This window comes from Tyto alba, unplaced genomic scaffold (assembly GCF_018691265.1).
Source record: "Tyto alba isolate M040663 unplaced genomic scaffold, T.alba_DEE_v4.0 Super-Scaffold_28, whole genome shotgun sequence".
In the NCBI taxonomy this organism is placed as follows: Eukaryota; Metazoa; Chordata; class Aves; order Strigiformes; family Tytonidae; genus Tyto; species Tyto alba.
Window position 1 is genome coordinate 4,773,357 of NW_024881302.1, and position 25,879 is coordinate 4,799,235.

General features: G+C 40.0%; 1 protein-coding gene across 2 annotated transcripts; it reads right to left on the reverse strand.

Moving 5' to 3' along the window:
• Window positions 1-1,657: 1,657 nt before the first annotated feature.
• Window positions 1,658-24,771, reverse strand: WIPI2 (WD repeat domain, phosphoinositide interacting 2). Of its 2 annotated transcripts, none has more exons than XM_033000323.2 (12): window positions 24,535-24,771; window positions 15,725-15,807; window positions 10,928-11,097; window positions 9,587-9,683; window positions 8,920-9,017; window positions 8,369-8,461; window positions 7,528-7,598; window positions 6,523-6,630; window positions 5,603-5,767; window positions 4,502-4,609; window positions 3,226-3,323; window positions 1,658-2,361 (listed from the first exon to the last, which is right to left on the reverse strand). In XM_033000323.2, exons 1-12 carry the CDS (start codon window positions 24,606-24,608, stop codon window positions 2,249-2,251), a joined length of 1,278 nt encoding a protein of 425 aa, XP_032856214.1. In that variant the 5' UTR covers window positions 24,609-24,771; the 3' UTR covers window positions 1,658-2,248. The 2 variants fall into 2 exon arrangements, with proteins under 2 accessions (XP_032856214.1, XP_032856213.1); XM_033000322.2 differs by having other exon boundaries at window positions 3,193-3,323.
• Window positions 24,772-25,879: the final 1,108 nt, after the last annotated feature.

Genomic DNA, 25,879 nt, shown 5'->3' on the forward strand with positions numbered 1-25,879 from the left:
CAATAAATGTTCTCAATTTTTAGCAGTAGGAGTTAGTAATTACATTAAGGAGTATAGCTTACTATGTAACGTGGCCTTTGCTACACTCAAGAGTTGTAAAACTTATGTGCTTAGCAGACCTGTGTTGCTTACGTGTGCTTACTGCTGACTCTACTTGTTGAGTCTACATCAAGCCTCTAAGTATGATACCAGGAACGTTACCAGCTTTAGTCTGGAACAAGCAGACATCTGACAGCTCCTAGGCAGTTCAGTCTGTCAGCAAAGCTCACTGAGCTTGTATATTTAGTTGTCAGCCAGAGCTTAAAGTCAAGAGACTAAGCAAGATTTCAGCATGGCTCAGTGCTTTGCTCTGAATGTGCTGGGTTCTAGAGAGGACACCACAAGCCACTCCAGCCAACTACTTACAGCACTCAAGGGTTTTCAGTGACTAAACAAACCTGATCCCTTCTCTCCCACGTGTGCTCATGTAAGAACATCTTCCACTGACATGGACTAACAGTAGCCTCACTGATACAGGCAGCTCTCTCGGCAAGGGCTACCACCATTTTCTGCATTTTCAGAGGAAGGGGAAGCCCACCTGCCCACACAGGGCTTTGGAGACAAAGACCACTGCCTGTTGCTTGAGAGAAGACTTGTTAACTGTACCAAATCCTAAAAGCACATCACTGTCCAGTTGCAGTAGGGATTCACACACAGCTGGAGCACTCAGCTTCTGTCCTCCTCTCAAGATCTGCAATTTCCTTGTCTGTGTTTATTTCTTTGCAAGCAGACAGTAAAGGGAAAGGAAGCAACCCACATTGCTACACAAAAGGCAAAGCAGCTCATTTTGGCAAAGGAAAGTAACACTCACCAAGTACTCTGCTAATCACTTGCTCACTAACTGTTATCCAAGACTTAGGAGAAGGCACATTACAACCCTAAAAATAGTCTGCAGCACTGCTCAGCCTTGGAAAGCCCTAGCCAGGGTCATGGCAATTAGGCATTTATTCCAAAACTGTCAAAGAGACACTCCAAGGACTGGTTGTATCACAAGAGGTACTCTGATGAAAAGGGAAACGAGGAGAAAAGCAAAAGGACTGTTATCCAGCAGAAGAGAACCCATAAGAAAATTAATCTTTCATAATCATTTATATTTACATCAGTATCTGAAAAAAAAAAAAAAAAAAATAAACCTTCACTATTAGAACAGTACACTCAGCCCCAGACTGAAGAGAAGCAAGAATTGAGAGCTATGCCTTCCAGTTGGAAACCTTAAGGCTGTTTAAAAGAGTGGGGCTGCCATACTCTACACGGACTTCTATCCAGCCTGACAGAATCCTTGCTTTGGATAATTTAAAAAAAGTATTAAAAAGGTTATTGCTACTCTGCCAAGGAAATAAGACAATCTACAGGAAAGAAAGAAAGTGCATTCCAAGTCTTCTCTAAAAAAGAAAAAACCAAAAAACAATCCACAAGCTTATCAGCCACTCTGAGCTATAGACACCAAGTACTAAAGGTGTACCAACAAGAGTCTCTAGCAATTCCTCCTGCATTCTAGCTTTCTTCCTGCAGCAATTCATTTTCTTCCCTGTAAAGGCACTTTCTATATTCTATATCCTTATGCAGGGAAACATTTCCAGTTTTCCATCCCAACAAACAGAACAGTCCCACAAATACACAACATTCAGAAGGAATTTTAATTAACAAAATGGTCCAGGAAAGGGGAGGGAGAACCCAAAAAACCAGGCCATTGCATTTGAAAGGTTGCATGTCAGTCACTAGGTATGCCTGCAAGCCCATACACAGGAAACCATTTGGACCTTTGTCAGTGCAGAACTAGTCTCAGCTTCCAGAACCACTTCTCTATTCCTTCCTTATATAAGCTAAATATTATATACATATATAAAAAAAATACAAACTTGGGTTTGTTATAAAGTGGCTTCTCTCTCTCCCCCTCCTATGCTTGCTTGGCACATGAACGCATGCAAAGCTAGTAGGCTCTGAGGGCTGCACAAACAGCAGGTTTTGGCAACAAAAAAAAAAAATAAACACAGCTAAAATAGATAAGCAAGATTAAAAGCCACTGAATTGAAAACCATATATTTTTCCAATTGTATGGAATTAGAACTACAGCTACGACTTAAAACTGTAAGAGTCTGTCATCCTCTCTCCCAACTCATGTCAAAGTTCATAGCAGCATAACACGAGATTCCTCAAGAAACATCAAGCCAGTGTTCTCTGCTTCAGGAGTGAGTTCACAGGTCAAAGTTTAGTCTGTCCGAAGGATCATGGGAGGATGCTCACTGTCTTCGTCCAATCGTAGCGAGTTGGTTTCATCTTCCAGGCAAACTCCACCCACAGCACCCAGGTCATCCGTATAGGCTGGAGAGAAAGAAACGAGTAGTTGGGGGATCAGCAGCACAAACTAAGGCTCGGATCCAGAGTGAGCGATTAGAGGTGAAGTACCAGACATCACTTGCAACGGTTTCACTGCCACCCTATGTTGGATTTTAGCATGACTGTGTTTCTCCAAGCCAAGAGCAGTTTGTGATCAAAACTACACCGCCCTGTGTGTGTGCAATGCGTACTTGTGCTTAGGGCAGGCTGATGTTTTTCTTAATCTCCACTCATGCATTACAGCTGCAACTGCAGTACTGATGCTGTACACGCAGAGCCCTTCCTCTGCAGTTGAAGCACTGACATGAAGTGTGCCATACAAAGATGGTAGAAGCTCCACTTGGAGACTTGCAGCTTTAACCAAACTCTCATCCTCTCAACTTAACAGAGCAGCAAATCAGGCTAAAAGGTCTCTCTTCCCGTAAAGGAACGATAGGAGCACTTATCAACCTTGTTAAAAAAAAAAGGGGGTGGGCTGTAATTCAGATGCTTTGCATGAGGTCTGAATACAGAACTCCTGTATGAAATGACCGTGTTAGGGCATCTCAAGGACCATTTGGCAAGTACTGCAACTATCACTACAGTAATCAACGACAATTTGAGACAAAGTTCTGCTCGGAAAGTAGCAAAGGCGACTGATCCATCTATAGGAGCTTACTCTGCCTCACAAGGGCTCTTCCTACTGCTCACCAATGCTCCACATCCCACTCGCAGTTATGAAAAGCTCACTGTTGAAGGAGACGAGCTCACGCAGCCATCTAGAATGAAGCAACACGCAGAGGTATTCTCTGCCCCCCTTTCCAGCCTTCTCCTTACCATGCCTTGTGGGTGAGGAAGGCACATATGTACCTTTAGTCACAGCAGCACTGTACGTCTGCGCTACCAACGGCCGGTCATGGGATGCAGACTCCAGAATTTCGTTGGCTGGCTCCATACTGCCATCGAGCCTACCAAGCAGAGAGAGGTTAGGTGGAGAGGTGATCTACCCAGTCATAATACAGCTTTAGATGATAGCTACAGAAGAATCTCTCATCAGATGTGCAAGAATAATACATATACAGGTGCAACAGGAGGAGCTTGGTCCCTCCATTCCAGGGGACTGTCAAAGTGGCATCTGACAACACTTCATATTTAAGACCGATGACACATAGGTGACATGCTTGCCTCTGACGTGGCATTGCAACCTAAGTCCTAGTAGCTGATGCTATGAAAGAGACTCAAAACAAGAGTGCACGATTAAAAAAAAAAAAACCACCAATGACCATTCCAATCAGCAATATTAGATTGTCTCTTGAGCTCCGTCCATAACAGAAGAGGTTGTTCTATACACATATACTAGAAAACCCTCTAGTGAAGGTATTAGAGTATTTCAGAGATTAAAAACTTGATAAAAACTTCCCTCTGAGACTTCACTTCATCTACAAGTGAAACAAGAGGTCATACTTTAAAAAGTTCAGATAAAGGTATAATTTTTGACCAGTATTACAGATTGACAGAAGCCAAAAACCTGAATTATCATTGTGAGTTATTTGCTTTAATTCTACAATTGATCATGTAAATAGTCTGACTAAATTACTCTAGCTTCTCCTGCCAAACCTTATTAATAAACAGCAATGTCTTGTTGTATTTTCCTGAAGTGTTTTACAGTTCTGATGCAGAACATTAGCTGGCTGGCCTTATCCAAGGAAGTTTAATAAGGACACCAGTAGAGAGAGAATATGGATTATTTCATAGGCCAGATTCCCCTCTGTGAAGTCACAGTAATATCTCATGTCTATAACCACTTCATTTATTGATGAAGAGGACAGTGTCAGTCATTTCAGGCTGTTGAAGTAAATCAACTCAAACTGCCAAGTAAAAGGAAACAGGATCACACAGCTAACAGCGATTGATCCTTCATGGCAATTGGACAGTGTTAAGTTTCTGCTGGTAAGTGGTGCTTAGTGTAGCAGATACTAGGAAGGGAGGCACAGGGGGATTCTGAAGTTACTCATTCGTGCTAGAGATCTGGAAAAACATTAAAGAAATGAGCTGTTCCAAGATAGACTTTTGTGGAACGGAACAAGTTTTAAGAACAAAATGGATTTTGTGAAGAAATAACAGTCCTCAGCTAATGTGGACTTACTTGTGCTGCTTCATTAGTGTGCACTCTCCTCCTTCTTGGGGGTCTAGGTTGTACATGTAGAGATACCCATCCGCAGCTCCTACCAATAAACGAGGGATCTTCTGGATTCTAGAAAGGTTTAGGGGAGAGCAACAGACTAATAAGAACTTAAAAAAAGCACATTGTCCTCCCCTCCTGTGATTTTAAGCCTTTATTTTCCACACTCTTGGTCCTAGACAGGGAACATTATTAACAGTTACACAGAGCCTCTAGGAAAGAATTGGGCATTAAAAAAGTAAGGCAAAACCACACTTTGGGGCTAATGGGATGCCACAGGAATCAAGCAACTTCTATATAACCCAGTAAAACAGATTCAGAAGTTACCGTCCTGTTACCAAGCTCTGTGCAACTTCAGAAACAAATATTCTAACGGGAAGTATTTACTTATTTCAGAAATGTTGCAAGGCTTAACTATTGCTTAAAGGGTGCTTTGAGATCAGAGGAGTGAGAGTACAGATGTGAAGTCAATTTAGCATAAAAACTATTAAGCCCCCACCAAATTAGCTTACTACTGCTCAGCTTATTGCTTTGGTAGCTGTGCCAAATGGGACCTGCCTTTGGCAAAGACAGAATAAAGATTATATTTAGTCCTCAAAATTAACTTTCATGAATGTTATGCTGTTTTAGAGACAAGAATAATATGAACTTGCTTTCAAAGACTTCTTTAATGGTTAGTTTGGATTGCCTAATTTTGCAATTCACTAACATAACACACAGTATCACTACCCCTAGCACTAATGGAAGCCACCATCGTAAGTCCATGGATCTGTTCTCAACATTAATCTTTCAAAATTAAATGAAATCTTTAAACACCACTTAGAAATAATCTGTATTCATCCAAATATTCTGCCTTTTCTTCCTCCCCTCACAGGACTGGGAGGTGGTAGCTCTAACACACTGCCCTTAAACTGGAAGAAGCTTTGAAATGATTACGGGTGATCCACTGCTCTGTGTGTAACCCGTTCTGCTGGAGATGAGGTTATGTTCTACAGTATCAGCCTCTCATCACCCAACACAGCAACCCAGAGGGCTGCAGAGTGCAGGCTCAATTTCTTTACTCACGTGGCAAGTGCACAGATGTTTTTGTGCCCACAGAACGGCAGGCGGACTGTAGCAAAGGCTCTACCCTGGTTGAACATTTCTGTTACTTGAGAGGGCAAATAGCTTGTTGAGGCCATCAGCACTTTTCCAAAGTAACCTGTCCAGGTTGTAGGCTCTTCCTGAGGTCTGCAAGTCAGAAGAAAGTAAGTGGCTGACTTGGCTTTCACATTAGAAAGGTGTGTAAACACTTGGAAACATCTATTTAATTATACAGATATTAAGCAGCTATTTGCTTCTCTTCAGAAATAACTAACAACCTTGAAAACTCCAACCAACTCCATTTATGCTACAAGGCACACTATCCTACAGCACCCCCAGCCTGTTATTTAAGCATGTTTGGTTGTAAACTGACACTTCTGCTTATAAAACTGCATTTCATAAGGCTCATTATACAAGAGCAAGACCTACTGGAAAGTGCTACACTTCAGTATTTTATTCACCTGTCTATCACTAAGCAAATCATTGTTTTCAACAACTTCCACAGAAATGTAAGTAAGACTGTCCTCTCAAATCATAAATAGGAACATTTTACAACCTAGTGCCTTTTAAAGCCCTACAGGCAGCTGGAAGGCACTGCCGAGATAGCTCTTCCCACACGGATGTCAAAAGCAGCAAAACACAAATGTAACTGAAAATGTTAAAACTGCTCCACCTTCCTCTGCGAAGGATGTCCAATTTCTCTTTGGCAGAAATACCTTTTCTATTCACCAGGAGAACAGTATGCAGCTCAGCTATCGTTGCCGATTCATGACTTCTTAAGCCTTTTACTTTACAGAAATGTTCAAAAGAAGTCTGTCCACACTTTGAAGAACTCATCCTGTTCAGTATAATCAATTTCAAAGCCTTTTCCTTGAAAAATCTAAGGCACCTCTGAAACTTACTTTTCTTTCACAGTCTCAAGTTTGAAGATATGCACTGTCTCTGTGTTACTGGATGCAGACAGAAACATGCCATCCATGCTGAAAGCCAACGAACAGATGCTCACGCACCTGGGGGGTTGAAACAAAAAAAGGAAGAAAAACCAATGAAGTATTATTTTTGACTTTCTAGTACTGTACCAATTAGTGTAAGAAAGCTAGTGTCAACTAACTCATGGGAGTTGACTTAAGAACGTTACTTCTCCATCCTGGTAGGTAGGAGTCTAAGGAGCTCCATAATGCTCACACAAGCTGTACTGTGAGAGCTGGGAGGAACTGTGGCTGCACAGTAGACTCACCTGCTCTTCTCCTGTCAGAGATTGCAGGTGACTTGCAATTAAGCCCAAGTATTTGGCTTAATTAGTAATTAAGCAGATTTCTCAGTCACCACTGCTTTGCAAATAAGAAAAAAAGAGTATTTCCACAGTAAGCATTCTGAATTCTCTGATACCTTCTTAAAGCACTTCAAGAGCAAGATCCCCATTAATGATGTTCAGATCCAATGTATACCAGATACGGGGTCAATTAGTAACAATCTGAACTCCTCTTACCTCTGCATAAAGTGCAGTAGAACTACAGAGTTGCTACTACCACAAATTACAGTACCATTTCACAATTGCTATCAATGATCACAGCACTAGCAGGATTTAGAAGAGAGAGAAAGTATTAGATGTACTGCCTCCAGTTGCCATAAGAATACAATATATCTTACAAAAGGTGACCCACTTTAAACAAGTTCCCTCACCAATAAATTTTTAAAAGGTAAGAGAGCACAATTCTGACAGGATTGATTTGTAGAAAAGGAGTGAAATTGGAAGACATTCAAGCTAAAACTGTTATACGTGTACAGACAGGGATGAATGAAGATGAAAATAGGAAAAAAAATCAGGATGTCAGCTCAATTGCAGAACATACTGGAGATCTACCATACAGAATGAGCTTCAGATAATTAGCCCAGTTGAACTTTACCTCTTCACTCCCCTTCGGAATTCAAAGAGTTTCTGTCCCTCTGGAATGGAAAACACTCTTATTACTGTCCCCTGTAAAGAAAAAAAAAATTTAATTTCAAGTTTGTTCATTGTGTATTAGGTCCAGTGAGCAGTGTACAACTACAAGAAGCAAACCATTCTGCTGTTAACTTATTCCCGTTGATGCATACCACACACTACCATGAAATATTTATGAAGCTTGTTCATAGTATGTGTTTGAAGAGTACAGAAACAAGAGGTGAGAGCTACTAATGTAGAGAACAAGCTATGCATCCAGAACAGCCCGTCATATCATATCTGATCATGAAAATGACTACACTAAACAAGAACCACAAGCAGTCACCTGAATGTCTTTGTGCCTTTATCAGATACAACCAGTTACACCTTTAAATTGTAAGCTTATTAGTCAAAGAGCAGAGGCTTCAGACTTTCTAACTGATACAATTTACATGGACAATTTGTCATCGTGTGCCAAAGACTGGCAAGTCACTTCTCTCTATTCTGATTTTAACTGTCTTGTTTTCATTAGGAAGACAGAATCAAAAATCCTGCACTAAAGGGACAAACACTTAGAGGATTGCCCTGATTACAGCCAGATTAAAATGTGTTTATCTAAATAACTTTATTATTCAACATTTCACAGCACGGAAATATTGTGTCAAATATCATTAACGGTTCTTAACTTAGATTTGCCATTATAACTGTAAGCCTTCTTTTTTGGCACTTGGAAATGGAATTGTGCATGCTTAAACTTACTTAAAATTACTAGAAACAAATTTCATTTTTATCACTGTTGGCAAGTCAATTAAAAGCCACCTTACCTTTTCTGATGCAGTGGCAAGTTTAGTACCACTTGCGTCAAATGCCAAAGCAGCCAAGGGACTATCATGAGCTGGGATCATATTAGCAGCTCTCTGCAGGAGTAAATCAGTAAAATATAACCTTATTATAGTACAGGTTAAAAGCTACATGCCTGCAGGTTAAGACTGCATATTTAAGAGCATCCAAGGCAAATATGGGTCCTTACTTTATGGACAACAGCTTCAATATTTGTTTCAGTAACTGCTAAGTAAAAGTACATAAAGTTATCACTGAAGTATGTGCATAGAGAGTATAAGAAGTAGAAGGATACTTAAAAGATGATTCAAACAGACATTACTTTACCTTGCTCCATCCATTTCCTAAGTCTACTAATCAAATCTAGTATTAGTGTCTGTATTTTCTTTGCCAACATTCTGTGAAGCACAGCTATAAGATACTGCAAACTGACGTAGAGGAATCTGAGTATCTAGTAATTCCTGTCTGAAGAGGTTAAGTAATTTCCAAAAACTGCATCTTTAGAAGTGGAGACAGCATTCACAAAGATCCTTACCAGATTGATGGTGTCAAAGACCTGTACTTCTCCAATAGTTGCACTTCCTGGATAGGCCAGGTAGCAGTTATCATTGTTTATTGATAAAGCACACAAACCTAGAAGGGATGCAGAAACAGAATTAGAAAGAGGCAAATTCCAAGACTTATGCAGCAAAACTTTCTGATTATGTGTTTGAATATTACAGAGGTAACTAAAGTTATCCTCTCAAGGTATCAACAGAAACAGAACGAGCAAACTCAGTCAACCTGCAACATTTTTAACATAAGTCTAATATGAACTAGAAAAGGAATACCAATAGAGCTAAAATACCTGATTAAGCAGTAGAATTTCCCATGTCTGTCATGACTCCTAAAACATTAACCTAAGTCTTTATACCAAGTGCTGGCAAAATCCAGTTTGTATCTCTACAACTTTTAACATTTCAACACATCCACTCTAGAATACTAAAATACTGGGAAAATACAGTTTAAGGCAGAGTCTGCTATTTGCTCTCAAAAACCTCACCTGGATTAAACCAGTAAACTTTAAGACAACACTCATGTATTTAATTGTTACTTTTATTTGAAAGTGGAATTAAAAATGTTACAGTTCCCTCTAGGAAATGTCATATGTTGACTAAGAATGCACTTTTCAGAGTTATGCTAGTTTCTAACAATGTACTTACCTGCAGGATTGGGAGGTGTCTCCCTGATTGTATGTAATACCTTCATGTCTCGTATGTTGTGTATATAAAGAGACTCTTCCAGACATACTATCAGCCTCTAGACATGGGAAAGAGGACGAAACGCTGATATCAAACTGGAGTTTATATTAATTAATCAATCCTAAAAAAATTGTATCCAAAAATGCAGTAGGTACCTTCCAATAGAGAAAAGGTCGTACCCACCTGATGGGAAGAAATAAGAGTCTGACAGAAGATACACAAGATACACCTCTTGACAAGGCTTCAACAGCGCAACGGTACACTTGGTCACTTGAACTGACCAGTGCACTTGACTTCCCTCAACCACGCTAGTGCAAATTGATTTATATTGATTTACATTACTAGTTTAAGTCAGCAAGCCAGAAACCTTCATTTAAAGCTTTTTAACTCTTATTCTGTAGCTGCCCTTATGCATTTACCCCCCCCCCCCGCCCCCAAGAGATCAATTTACATGTTGAAATAATTTTCTGCTTTGGCTAAGAAGAAAAAAACACATAAAAGACTTTTTTTAACCATTTATAGAGTCTATTACTTAATCATTTGTGAAGGTCTCTTTTTAAAAAAAAGCTTTCAGTTCTTCAATATCTCATTTACACTTTCATAGACTACCTCTGGATGTCTAACAAGATGTTACTCATTTAATCCTACCTTACCATGCCAGAAATCAAATTAGCACTGTTTCCCTTGTGATTTTAAACAGGAATCCCATCCTCCCACCTAATTTTTGGTGGCCAGGACATGCAGACACTGAGAAGATTTTCTTTCTTCTGATGCCATTCTCTCTACACTGAATGAACTGGTTGAAGACAGAGAAGTCTGTATTTGCAGAAGAGCTTACTAATAAGCAAACTATGGTTCCACATACTTCACTCAAAAAATTTGAACAATTCAGTGATTTTTTTTTTTCTTTTAAAATTTTTTAATTTTTAAAATTAATCCATCAAGCTATATTTAAAGTTTCTATTAAATTTTTATGCTTTTAACTTTAGGCCTGAATGGAAACTGTTAGTTTCACATACTTTCACATTTAGGATCACAGGATGATTCACAGTGGGAGGGACCTCAGGAGGTCTTTAGTCCAATCTCCTAGTCAAAGCATGCCCAGCTTACACAGGGCATTTTCCTACGTAAATACACAAACACAGAACCAAAAATACTTAACCAAATACAAGTACTGAGATGCCAAACAGAAATTACAGTTGGAAAAGTACAAATTAATTAGACATCAATCAGCAGAGGTAGTGCCAGAGTAAGATCCACAGCCCCTTCCCGTATTTTCAGCTAGTCAAAATTACTACTCACCTGTCTATTGAGTTTGACAGCCAAGATGGTGTTGGAGTAACTGTAGTTGCAAATCTCTGTCCCCTTCTTGAAGTGACAAACTTTCAGCTTGCGTGGAGCTTTAAGGCTAACTATGGCCACCAGACTACTGGAGAACAGCCTCTCCACAATGCACACATCTTCTGTGTCAGCTGGGGAATCACAGCAACGAGGGAAAAATACAGAGGGAGACTTCAGGGAAGAAGAATCATGCACATCAACAGGAAATACTGTCTAAGAAAATACAGTCTAACACCACAAACATTCTGCCATAACAGCTCAGCATCAAGGTGGGATGCAGGGCAGCTTTTTTTAAAGCAGAAAATCTACACAGTGAATTCTGATTTACAACAATTTCATCCCCCCCCCCCCCCAAAGTGTCATGCAAGTTTGCTTCAGAACAGAGCATCTACCCACCGTCCTGCCCAAGATCCAACAGAAAAAAATCCCAAAGATACAAAAAATATGGGAAATTGTAAAATTCTGGAATTTGACAATCTCCTCTTATCTCTGCAGAAACGTAGGAAAGCAAAGTTTTTTTGGAGTTCCTTTTGTGTGTGCTTTTTATTTTGCTTTTAAAAGTATTCTATGCATGGAAGGGGCTTTGATGACCAAAACCCTTGGAGTTTCTGCATGCCTCTCCATGAAGAAAGAAAAGTTACTGTACTCAAATAAGCCGCATTTGTTACAAGCCTGCTTCAGCCACATGTACTATCTTCTACCTGACAGTCCCTAAAAACCATTTGTACAAGTATCAGCAAAGCCCAGCATGCGTGCATAGCCATAAAACACATTACTTTTGTCAAGTGTTCTACTATGGAAGCACTGGAAGCAAAGGAGGAACACAAGTCACCATTCAAAATGTGGGGAAGACAGCAGGAGGGAGGAGAGTCCAGGATCTCTGGCAAAGAAGCACTTTCAGAGCATCTGATTATAGTATAGTATTGGATCAAGCTGGTAGGAGTCCAAGACCTACCATCAGTTACCCTGGCATGTGTGCTACCCCCTCCCAACCCCTGCAGCTTCCCTCCAAAAGCCCCAGAGACACGGTGGTCACAGTTTTCACAGGCAGAAAAAGCTGGAGAAAGTTTTACCAATCTGCAGCTCTCCCACAGCTACCGACTACGCCTGTCCTTTCATTACAGAACTGAATCAAGACAAGCAACTTGAGCCTTTGGCCTTGATCCATTGAAATAACCAAATTTTTCAGAAGTCAGTATCTGGATTAGCTCAAAGCTTAACACATTCCAAACAGTAAAAAAAAAAAAAAAAAAAAAAGCGCGCTTATTTCTGAAGCCTTGTATTTTGGCCAAGAGACACATTAACTAATTAACTGGTACTGTTCTCATCACCAATGACAGAAATAAGTTCTGTCCAACATTCTCAGCATATGACAATGTCATCACTGGGTGACATGTCTGCTTTGAAAGTGCTTTTTCTGGGCAGTTATTTCAAGAAAAAGAACAGAGAATATTTAACGCTCTACATTCTTTCAAGAGAGAGAGAGAAATAGCCTCCTTTTCCATAAGGAACAGGTTTATACTAAGCATTTTCAGTATTCTGTGCAACATAATTACTTATCTAAATCTTATATTTAATATGGCACTTTTCCAGAGAAGACAAAACAGCTCACAGAGGCTTTGAAAATTCAATTTCCTCATGCAACAGGGATAAGGCATTTTAACAATGACTGTTTTCAAGGAATTGTTCTCTGTTTTCCTGATGCCACACACAACACATGAAAAAAAATACAAAAATCTGCTTGAATAAATTTATGTATAGACTTTCAAATGCAGAGGTCCATGTTCCTTGAATCAGAGTAGTAACAGAAAAGATTCTCAAAATTTTACAGTATAGGTTATCAGCTTTCCATTTAATCCCGGAGTCCTTCAGAATAATGACATCCTTTTACCAGCATGAGAAGACCAGCACACAGACTTAAAAAACCCACAGTCTGACTGCTCCCGGGAAAGCACAGCTTCTTTCCCCATTCAGGGGCAACTGTGTTAAGACACAGCTTCTGGGATTTGTTACTCTCCCAGGCAGGCAGGAGAACTGGTATTTCAGAGGAGGAACAGGTGCAGATTCAGATGGAAAAAGTGCTGTCCTATGCTGCCCTGATAGAGAGAGTAGGCAGCAGAGAAGGCACACAGGGAAGAGTACAATCAAGAACTAAGCAGTCACTGACAGAAGAAAAAAAACTTCAACATGGAAAACACTTAAGAGGTATAGCCAATTCTTCAGCCTCACTGTAAAAAGACTTACTATAATACAGATAGTTACCTTTAGAGAAAGGCTTTGTGACAGGCTTTTAATTAAATTCACTTTAAAAATACAGGATGCACCTCTGTTCATTTGTCTTCCCCTAACAGGAAGAAGTGATAAAATTTCTTCACAGCTGTCAAGTCATGTATGCTTCCTAACGAGCAACCATTCAAGTAGAGTACCAGGCTATACTGCACATCCTACATTCAGCTGACCTAAATTAATCATATGTTTAGAAGCCCTTGTTAAGTCCTATAGCAATGCTGTTAATCACAGGCTTTTTCTATTTGTATGTTCTCCTTTACACTACACAAGTGAGCATTTCCAGAAACTCAGATTCAAAATACAGTAAGAATACAAAGCAGAACTGCAAAACGATTTAAGTATCAGCAGTGAGGGGAGAACAAGCAAATACATAACAAGATTACAGTTTCATAAACACAAGCATGTAGCATCACAGACGAGAACTGGTTAGAACCAGATAGATTATGATCAGCTGTGCTTTTATTCCATTTTTAATCCAAGAACATGAAGCACGTTACAAGCATTCATTAAGCCTTAAAGCACCCTCCAATCTAATACTTATTTTTACAGAAGGATCAACTGAGCAGGGAGTTAAGTGATTTGTACAGTCACAGGAGTAGTCAGTAATGGGAGCAGACGAAGAAACCTCCCATTATTTTCAGTCCTTCTCTCAAGCACAAGACAGCTGGGGCATTTTCTGTAGTTTCCTTTAGACACCTACACAAGAACTGGCAGATCAATCTTAGAGAAAAGAGAGAGGGGTCCTTAAAAGTGCTCACTCAAAACAACACAAAGTCTTTAGACCCACTTAAACTAAATTGGGAGGCAGGAGGCACATCTGTGGGAGGCCTCAAGATACCTTTCCTTGCAGAAATGAAGTACCAAATACATAGGAAGCCCTCCACCCCCATATCAAGTTTTAAACAGGCATGGTCTGAAAACCCAAGACTGGAAATTCTTTAACTGCATACAAAAAAATTAAGATCAAGCATTCAGACCTGCTGCAGACATTGCATGCCCTATGAGCAAAGGTCAAGACAGGCTGGCTTACACACGTTGAACCATCAAGTTTTCTACTCAACAGTACCTCACACTCTGTGCTCTATATTTACTGACTTAACACCCACAGAAGAAAACAGTAACAAAGAGGTTAAGCCAATACAAGCATCCCAGAACAGTGAAGACAAGACTCAAATCAGCAGGTCTAAATTCCAATCCCAGCTGCTTTATCAGTTTATTGAAAGATTCTGAGCAAGGCACTTTACCCAATCTGTACTTTTTCTTTCAAGGACTAACTAGAAGAAGCAGTCCTGCAGGCACAGTTCAGTTTGGTGTCTCAGTATGTTTATTCAGTGTCTCAGTGTCTCGTGTAACAGGAGTCATCTTCACTGAGACTCCTGGGGTGGTATCAGGCCAGATACTGTAAGTGCCTAACATACTACAGAGGTCGGGTACCTAAACTCAACAGCATAAAATGGAATTCAAGCCACTGATTAACCAGTACAACCAGACCATGACTCAGACAGGCAGATGTAGCTGCAACACAATTTAACCTGACCACAGGTGTCTAATTTGAACCTCACAATTACTTCTCTCCATTGACTGTATACAGAATTGGGTTGTCACCACAGATAATAGGTGATCTGAATCATACACCATTTTCAAACTTAAGATGCCACAGGGTCAGGTCACTTACGGTATGGAGTCTGAAGACAACTCTTGTTGTGTAGCATGATACACTGTGATCCTACTATAAATGCTGACATCATAGCTATTGGCACCATCTGTTCACATGGAGTTTACAAGAAAGCAAGGATATTCATTACTTATTAGCACCTCAAAAAAGAGAAGTCTATGAACTGCCGGCAAAGCAGGGGATTTCACTTCTCCCCCAAGCCTTCCTCCATTTCATCTCATATCCTACTCGATTGTGATCAGTATTGAGAAAGTTATGGGAATTTGGATTACTTACCCTTTCGTCTGAGTAACCCTGCAGCTCTCAAGTTAGAAAGTATTTTTCTAACAGCAAATATTAGGATTAAAGAAAAAGATAATCAAGGCTTTGTTTCTTATTTGATAATGGTATATTAGTGGTTGCGTGCCCCAAAAGCCAGTATAAAGAGGCAAAAGACACACTCTCACACTAGTACATTTTTTTGTTTTGTTTGGGTTTTTTTTTGTTTGTTTTTTAATGCCCAGCTGCTACATAACCTGGCTATTGGACATAAAATTAGAAAAGCAAAGAATTCTCCTCATAGCTACTACCAAATTTCACAGCATACTAGCTAAATTTAAATACAGAACACTGATATATAGTTTTACCCTCTCAGCACTCAATTGTTTTGTATTTGTGTGATATTTCATCATACACTTAAGGTTCCTCTTATGTCAAACCACCTGTGAAAAAATGAAACATGTCTTATTCTTCCCAAATAACCAACTGAGGGAATAAAAAAAAAAAATAAAAAAAAAAAAGAAAAAGATACTCACTGCATTCATAGATCTGCTCTAATTTGTCCACAGAAGAAAGAGAGAAGAATTTGTAGCCTGATTTACTGCCAACTGCAAGGGATCTGAAAAAGAAACAAGCCAGTCAGAAACATAAACTAAATTAGCTATTACTACCCTTGGACAGACTCTTATCCTATTCTAAAACTCCGGTTGGGCTAGCTCAGTAAGAAAAGCGATAAAAAGCTTGACTGAAAAAGCCACAACAGACACAGGAAGCTTTCTCAGCTCTGAAAAGGCCAAAAAGCTTCAGAATGACCCCAGGTGTGGAATCCTGCTTCACATTTTATGAAATGAGAGTTCACAGCTTGATGTAAGCCTACTGCCCAATTCATACTGGTGATTTCTCCATGAAAACCAAAAGCTTTAGCGTGAAGGAAAGATGATGACTTGAATAATGTAATGCAAACCAATTACATCATTGCCTCATCATTAGAGGTGACCTCCAAGACCTTTTAAACTTGGCTGACTGAGGATTTTTTGCTCTTTATACTGTAACCTTCCCCAAACACCCTAAAAGAGCTTTCATATTAAAAAAAAAAAAAAAAAAAAAGACCGCCCATTCTAATTTTCTCTGGTTTTATTTGAAGATATTCTAGCACCTCCAGAGAACATTGTTAGGTCTCAGTCTTATGAATACTTGTGCTGAATCTTTGATCAGAGGCACCCTCTTAAAAATGCTAGTCACTGATATTTAGACAGATTTTAACAGTAGCAGAACATTAAAAAACTGACTACAAACCCTACTTTCCTCCATTACCCAATTTTCACACTTAGCTCACAGACCATTTAATTGCTTTTCCAGGCAGAGTGAAAGACAAGTCTTAAATTTTAAGACAGAAAAACCTTTAGGCTTGTCTTGCAGGTCTTTACACATAAAGGCAGCAGACAACGGCACATTCTTATTTTCCCCTTCCCATGCAGAGGATGATTTTATGACACAGAAAAATAAAATTAACAGTCAATACAGTTGTGCAGAAGTGTATTCATATGCTTATAGTTAATATATTTCTTACTGCAAGGACATATGGAGAAAAACTATTTAAATTCCAGTAAAACGTATTTCAATATGTCGAACTGTGGCAAGTCATTCAATACAAAGCTCAAACCCAACCCTACCAGTCAACCTACCAAAATGCCCTTCTGAGCTCAGCAAGAGGACTCTCTAATTCAGATGCACTAAAGATTAGCTCTGCATTTAGAATACAATACAGATTCCCAGATTTCTAGCTCTTTGTGTATTTTCCTCTTATGGCTCCAAAGTGAGCCCTTTTTAAACTTTAAGGTACCTAGAAGATTAAAAATTGTTCCTCAAATGGCTTACCCTCTGAAATTAAGATCCCAAGCTATAAAATCAACTTCTGTATTATAGCATGACCTTCTCTTCTAGAAGAAAACATAACTGGCAAAGGATGGTTAAGAAATTATGTTTGAGAAGGTTTAAACCTTCAAATTAAAATATGCACCATCCAGGCAAGAGAAGTAAGCCTCCCCAGATTCAATAACCAAGATATTAAAAAAAGCTTATTAGGCTCAGAGACAGAGAAGCAACTATAAAATAAAATTTTGTTGCTGCTTCTAAATCACCTTAGAAACGCTGAATTTAATTTTACTGCAGGAAAAATCAGTATGATCAGCAGACTACATCTGATTAGTCACCAAAGATCCTTCAGTGTTTTTCCTCAACTACTTATGCACAACTCAATGAAAATCCAAATTCTGTGAAAAAATATGAAACTGTAATTTGGAAAAAAAAAAAAAAAAAGAGCAATGAGTTAGCTTTTCTTAGATCATCTACTGCTTCTCTCAAAAGAAAGTTTAACAAAGAATGACATTAAAACTGTCATTTCACAAAGGTAAACAAACACTCAACCTAGTTAAAAATAAATGGAATCACAAGACTCCTTGCAATATAAATGATCTAGAAAAGACACAGGATGATTTTCTCACAATTCCACACAGCAGCTATTTGTGAGTGTATTACTAGGCAGAGTTGATTCCTGGATTGTACTTACAGCTTTAAATACAGAATATTACTGTATCGCTGTTCTACTGAGAGTATCACTGAGACCAGTAAGGAAATCCATTTTTCCTGTCCTACCAACTACCTATACCTCATTTAAATAAGCTTCAGACAACAGCAAAAGCAAGTTGTATAAGTGATAAAAATCAGACTGAGCAGAAGCCAAAATGAAGAAGCTCAGAACAGACCTTTCCATCCATGGCAACCACTTTTTGTTATTTCTTTCAGGATCAGGGTGAAGAAGTCACAAATCATTTGTTTACACAGAACAGTTCGAGTCAGTATAATTAAACCCATTTTAGTATAATACAAGCATAATTGCTAAACAACCCATTTTTCTTCTAGAAGAGCATTCTTGGTTTTGGAGGGCTTGGGTTTGTTTTGTTTTGTTTTTTTTAATGGACTCTCAAATGACTTCTTATGAAACTATTGGAAAAAGGCTTTTTATATGTAATAAGAGAACTCACTAGGCTGAGATACCAGCATAATCATAATGATTTAAATCCTCCATCTTCCACTGCACTGATATTACACTTAAGCCCTTAAGACGCTTGATAGCTATCTAAATGACCAAATCCACAAAACAAGTATCTAGCCAAAATTACCTCACCTCCAAAAAAATGTGCAATCATATGGGAAAGAAATATGATCAATAAGCCATTCAGTTATTGCTCAACTAGACAGTGGCCAGCAAGAAGCTCCCGTAGTTCATCAGAAGCTCCTTTACAATGTGGGTGTTATGCTTTATTATCACCAATTTTCAGAAGCTGATGAGACTGAAATTGAAAATAAAATCAATACCAAAAAAATTGCATTTTTTCTTTTAACATCATGCTACACACAGATGTTTTTTTAGCTATATTATGTGTAGCCTCTATTACACACCTTAGATTGTAGACTTTGAGCTATTTCATCATCAAGGTTGTCTACTCAGTACAAAATTACCAATATAGCCATGATTTATGAAACTGTGTTTATGCACTTTTTTTCAAAGATAATACTGTAGTCTGATCCAAGACTACATAAATCTTGAGAGTATTTTCAAGAGCACCTGTCATAAATAATTAAAACTAACCTCATCAAGCGAACAGTGTTATGAGATCTTTCACACACTCATTTCAAGATGCTGACATTCACTGTAAGTGCACTCACCTAGAGTGGGAAATCAGCTGGCTCAATCTCTCTGGCTCTTTAGAAACAAGTTTTTTCAGATGGGTTAAAATCATACAGGTTTTCTTTTGCTTCTTTAATATACATGCAGAAGGAAGAAAACCAGTTTTTCCCTTTCCATATCATAGAGGACCTTAACTATTAATCAGAAATATTCTACATTAATCAGAAAGATCCCACTAAGGGCAGCTCTCTCAAAGATTAAAATCTATTGCATCTGCAGTATAAACATGACTCCAGAAGTCATTACTATTTTAAACAACAGGTTAAACTTACTTTCATTACGATACAGTCTCATTATACTAATGCTCCACGTCATTTAAAAACCAATGTAAATTTTCAGAGACAAAACATTTTGTGAACAAAGGCTTATGATGAAGAGGGAGAAAATAATAATAATCATAAAAGAAAAAAAAAAAAATCAATGAAATGCCTTAAGAAAATAATTACTAAGGACACTTACTCTGCTTTATTTCCCTCTCCCAAATGTCTGCTGAAACCAGTCATAATATCTTACAGACATGTCTTAATAGAAAGGTCAAGAATGTCATTATTTTGGACAAGAGCTAGATACAGGAACTCATACGTTCAACAGGTTGGCCAGCAACACTCTGACAATCCACAGATTTCCCCACTGTTCTTACATTCAAAGAAAACCAACACAAACTTAAATCTGCTACAGCAAAAGGCGACCACACTTGCTCATCACCTAACATGCAGCAATTGGCTGAGACAACAGAAAGTTAGTAATCCAAGTAAACACGACTACTCTCAGGTCAAATTCCCATCCTAATTGTCACAAACTGATGAACAGTTCCTCTGGCAAGCCTCTGCTAACTCCACTGCAACAACAGCAAGTAACATGGCATACAATTGCTTATTTCATCTATCTTCCCTGAGCACAAGTGCTGTGTGATTGCTCTTTCCTTCCCCCCCCCCATTTTTTTTTTTTAAGCTTTAAAGCCTCCTTGGAATAGAGAGCTCTCCTGTCCTCAAGGATCATGGGTGAATGACATCTGAACCTAGGAGAAACAAAGGCAGAGGAGTGAATGCTCAGCACCTAACCCTTGCTTCCTCTCACCACAAGAAGTACTAGAAATCCAAACATCACATAGTAAGGCAACTAGAATATAACTTCTGCAACATGAAACATGCTATACAACTTTAGAGCTATTAAGCATTTGCTCAAAATATAGAACAAAACAGATTTATTTGGGAAAAGGGCAGCATTAAATCAGAAAGAACAGATATATGGACTGATAACTGTCACATGTAACTCCATACACAGATCAAAGCAGAGACTAAAGAAGACTTTGCAAATAAGGCATATACCAGGGTTTCCATTAGCAGTCCAAATGCAAGGCTTCCTTCTGTTCTTTCATCAGGAGTCTGTTTTCAAAACTACAGCAACTATTTTGTTTCCAAGAGCTGTCATGTGATTATTTTTAAAAAGGCAACTAAAACTTCTCTACAGTCTGACAACTTGCATTATTTCACAAGCAGATTCTTTGGGTTGGATTTTTTTTTTTTTAGTAAATTGAATATGAACACCATATAATTTTTAAGTTCTTCCAATGGCATTTCTCTGGGAATACTTGTGTAACAATTTAAAGACTGAAAGTATTATCTATTTTACAGATACATACAAGCTTAGCAATCTTTAAGTTATGCTTTGCTTAAAAAGCTAAACTTCTATTAGATTATGCATTTCCCGTATGGGTTTTAAAGCTTATATGAGCTTGTGAGGTGAGTTTAATTCTTCACAAATGTATCTGTGTTCAGTTTTAGTAGCTCTCCCAGAAGAAATACAAAGAGCACGCAGGTTTAAGCAGTACTTCTTACCAAATATCTATCGTTAAAGATTCCCAACTGCTAAAACATACCTAACACCGAGATCACCCTCAAGCATCTCCTGTACGATTTTGCTAGAATACCCAAATTCTGATCGGTTACTTCACTTTCATCTGCAAGCTGGAGCTTCTGCCTCTCAATTAGAGAATGCCAGTCATGCTGAGTTGTGCAATGATTGATTCACTGGGGAAAAGGGCTAGGTCCAAAACAAGCACACCACCAACTTCTGAAAATGACCTTCATGTTTTTACTTAATGAAAACGTATTATATCAAAGAGAAGCCACAAACCAACTGCTTCTGCTGCATTATAGGTGGAGTGTTTACAGGCATAGTTCCAGTCCCAGCCAATAATTCAGTACTCTCATGTAAATAAAGCTTAGGGCAATATAGAATAAAGAGGCAAGACAACACTTGCAATAACATAGATACTATTCCAAGAGACAGTGTCACTATATACAGCACCCATGAATGAACATTTTTAAAAAAGTGTGAAAAACAAATTATTAAAAGCAAGATATCCTCTCTCTGCTTCAGTCATGAGTGATTGCTGCAACTGGGAAAAGCAACAGCAACTTTTCTGTTAACAACATTCTTCTAACTACCAGCAATCCAATTTCCCAAGACTGAAAGCCACCATGAAGCTCATCTCCTTCCTACAGGAGACAATAATTAATTATCAACCCTTCATAAAGCCTAGGAAAGGTTAGCTCAATACCTATTTTTAACAGCAACAAGTAATATCTTTTCCCAATACAAGGAAACTGGCTTTGCTGTCTAAGCAAGCAAGATGCGTTTGAGCATGAGTAGAACTGGCACCTTGTTAAGTGGAAGGTAAAAAGCTTTAAATGTAGTAACAATTGACCGATGTCATTTATTTTCCAGTTTTGTCTGTCAGCGATTTTTCTAATTACTGAAGCACACCTTTAAACATAATGTGAGCTCGACTGACTGGGAAGACGTAAACAAAGCTTGTCTTTCATACACTGGCTGAAAGAATATGCATTTGTTTACCTTGACTGTCTGGAGAAGGACTCCAGTTACTTAAGTCGAGAATAAGTAAGCCTTCTGAAGCCCAGCATGGGACAGTGTAATTCATTTTACTAAATTCTTTTCAGCTCTTCTCACCTGGTAATTGGTGATCTTCTAGATATATAGAATGGCATACTAACAAACCCAGAAAGCTGACTTCTTGTTTCTCTATTCAAACATGTAAGAGAGTTCATGGGTGGGGAAAAAGAAAAAAAAAAAAACAAACATAAAAATCAAATAAACTTTGGTTTAAAGAACTTGCAAACCCACTAAATTCTACTCAGTTTAAGAACTAGAATGCAACCTGATGATTTGGGTCACTCACCACATCAGACAAGTGTTTTAGTAAGAAGTTGCTCACAAAGACATGTGCAAGACTTGTTTTATACTTACTACTTTTCCTAAAGAGATTTCTTGGAGACACTATTAGAAAGAAGGGATACTTCTTTGACATCATCCAACCATCTCATTTGTCTCAAAGTAAGTGGCTTTTTAAATTACTCTAAATTTTGAGACAAAAATATGAACAGGAGCCTTTTAATACTTATGTAATTTCTATAATAGATACACTGAAAATGCAAAAATATTCAAAAATTACACAAAAGACCTAGTATCCCAAGACTCTGAATTGCAAAGATGTATGGGCCAGGTCTGGACCACATAAAAAAAATACAACACCAAAGTTCTCATCAGCTAATCTCAAGGTGCTCTACATATACAAATAATATTTTAAAAAATTTAATCTACCTGCACAGTGTATGTTAGAATGCTGAATACAATAAATAAATAAATAAATAAAATCAGCTATAGAACAGAAACTGAAGTATACTTTTTGGATATTTATGAAAATGAAATTTGAAAAGTAGCAAAGTATCATACACATCTGAAGAAAGAAATCATTAGCCAGTTGTTCCTTCCCTCCCCTTCCTCCCCCAAAAACTCAAAATTAAAAAGGAATCACACTTTACTCTTCCTTGAAGATTTCAAGGTGTACAAGCCAAAGACCACCTAGATAAGCCTGTATTATATTTGCTTTCTTTTTACTTCTGTCTTGGATTTGTTCTCATGTCAAGCCTGCAGCTGTCTTGTACAAAAAAAAAGGTTTTTTTTGTCGTAACTCAGTGATCTTTAAATATATACAGCTCTCCACAAAGCTAAGGTGCAACTGAAAATAGGCAGTTGCTTTAAGGAAGGAGAAATGCTAATGCTTTTAGATCACTGTGTTGGACAGCACAGTTTAACTTCAAAGACTTATATAGTAAACTTTATAAACTGCAAACAAAAGAGGTGACAGATTTCCTAGTTACTAGTAATAAGTAAAAAATGGATGGTATCTGAGCAACCCGTGGGCATGCTTGATACACACAATGACAGAACAAGCTTTATATGATACCGACAAAAACGTTTAAAGTAGTTGCAAAAGTCTTTCACTCAAATCAATATATGGATAATGATTTACTTACAAATACATAGAAGACTACTGCTTCCCCCCCATTATTTATCGTAAGTTATTTACTGTTAAAGTCTCTTGTCTCAAATCTATCCAGCTCCACTTGCTCATCTCTTCACGCCCAACAAAACCTACAAAAGCAAACAGAGTATTTCCTTCTGTGATGTGACCTTTCTCCTCAATCTTGGCAGTCACCATAAATAATCTTCTCGCCTTCCTAATTCCCATATGCTACAGTGCATGCTGAAGACAATCAAAGATTTCTCTCGTGAGGACAAGATATCACTGCTTATAAAATGAACAAGTAAGTTGTTAAAAAAAGAAATCACCACCACGCACGTGGATTATGCTCTGTGATGCTAACCTGAGATCATTTCCTCTTACTCACTTCCTAAAGCAAAACTCCTCCTTTCTCAAGTACAAGTTCTTTCAGTTATTATCCCCCAGTTTCATTTCTTAGGTATTCAAGCCAGCTGAAGCCTTCTTTAAAGGATCTTCAGTGTTCCAATTCCAACTATCAAGGATTTCTTAAGCTGAAAAGTATTGCTTAACACTCCATTATAAAAATTAGTATGCACTAATTAATCTAAATATGCTGCAACGGTTAAATAATTTGCAAGATGCACAGCATTAACTATCTGAGTGTTCCTAGAATCAAAACACGAGTAAGTGCAATTCTAAGGACTACATGAGAAAGGCTTCTTTTTCAAAATCAAAATAAGCATGGGTTCATAAAAATACCTTTAAGCCTACAGTATACTGCTTCAACACAGCCAGCAAGTGAAAATAAAAAAGCTGTATGAAGAGACAGAGATAATGAGCTTCCAGATGAATCCTCTGCACCTCCTGGAAAACTTGGGTCTTCTTCTCAGGCCCTCCTAAAATCTGGACATCATCAAGAAGCAAAACCAGCTCTCTCCCTTTCCCAAAGCAAGATCGAGCAGTGTCTCGCAAGTACAAGAAGGAGAAGCTCCCCAGGGCAACAACCTGGGCGAGTGAGAAGGCAATTTGCAGCAACCACGGCTCAAGCATCCCATGAGCAACCTGCTGCGTGTCCCTACGAGAGCGGCCCCACACCCCGCGGCTCCCCAGACACTCCGGAGGGGAGAGGGGGGGCTGTTCCCAACCCCTCCTCGCTGCAGGGTTTTGGGGGGTGGGGGGGGAGCCCCGGGCCCCAGAGGCTGCTCCCTGCCACGGGCAGAGCACCGGGGGTAGGGGCCCTGACACCTGCCCCAAAGCCAGGTCCCCTCAGCATCCCCCCCTCTTACGTGTTGTCCTGGTTGAAGTTGGCGAAGAGCAGATGGCCGCTGCCGCCATCGCCGCTCTGGCTGGCCAAGTTCATGGCGGGACGGCCCTAGCCACCCCCGTCCGGCGGGGGAGGGAGGGGAGGGAAACGCCTCCAGCAAGCGGCAGTCCCTCAGCCCCGGCGGCCCCGGCCCCCGCCGCACGCCCGCGGCCTCCTCATCCCCGCCGGCCCCTTGTTTACGCTGCGGGCGGCGTAGCGGCCCCCGCCCCCCTCCCGGCCACCGTACTGCGAACGCGCATGCGCCCGCCCGCCCGCCGGGCTGGGCGGAGCCGCGCATGCGCTCGGGCGGTGGCGCCGAACTTGGTTGGGGGAAGGAGAGAGCGGGTGGCGGCGTCCGGAAGCTAAGCAGGGTCCACCGCGGTCGGCGGCTGGATGGGAGACCCGGTCAGCTGCCTGTCCCCGACTCGGGCGCGTCCCCGCTGTCCCCGGCCGCCAAGTTACTGTCATGGTCCCAAACACCGCCCGGTCCCCGCCCGCCGGCGCTTCTGCAATTCTGCTTCGTACCACGGGAGGTCCCCAAGGCTCAGCGGATGGGACAGCGGGCTCTGCTCCCGGACACGGCCCGTGTTCAGGGAGCTCGCAACTGAGTGCTGCGGCTTTTGGGGGCCTCCAGCTTTGCAGGACAGCCAGACGTGGGCAGGAGATAGTTTCAGAGCAAGGGGAGTCACGGGCTGCCAGATCCAGGGAGCAGCTTGTCAGGAGATTATATAAATTGCAGGGAGAAAAAAAATAGGCAACTGAAGTAGGAATGGCTGGAAGCTGGATTGAAATCAAGGGCTTGGTCCTCAAAAGAGTTAATCTCAGGGAAATGAGCTGCGCTGGGGTGTGCAAGGTATTTTGGGGTGTGCGGGATGTCGGGGTTTGTGCCAGCTCATGCAGGAGTGTCTTTGAGTGATGCATGGGCAGTGATGGGGGGCAATGGAGCCATGTCCGTCACCAGCCCAGCAGCCCCCCGATGTAGAAGGGACCCGTTGGGCTCCCCCATGTTAAACCACCCTCCAGCTGCTGGCAAGGAAACCCCTCCAAATGGCTTAAACCCAAGCAGCCTTGCCCCAGCACCCCACTGCCCTGTGTCCAACCTGCCACGGCCCACGGCCACCCCCAGCCGGTCCTGCCCCCCACACTGCCCCCCACACTTGCCTCTGCCTCCACTACAGCTGCTGCCAACCCGTCCATATGTCCCATAACTCCTACCCATCCAAAATTTCTTCTTTCGTGGGGAGGGTTTTCCTGCTGAGAGATGGAAGATTTTAATCTCAGATTGTCTCTTTTCTTACCTGCTGGCTCCAGCAGCTTAATATGCAGGA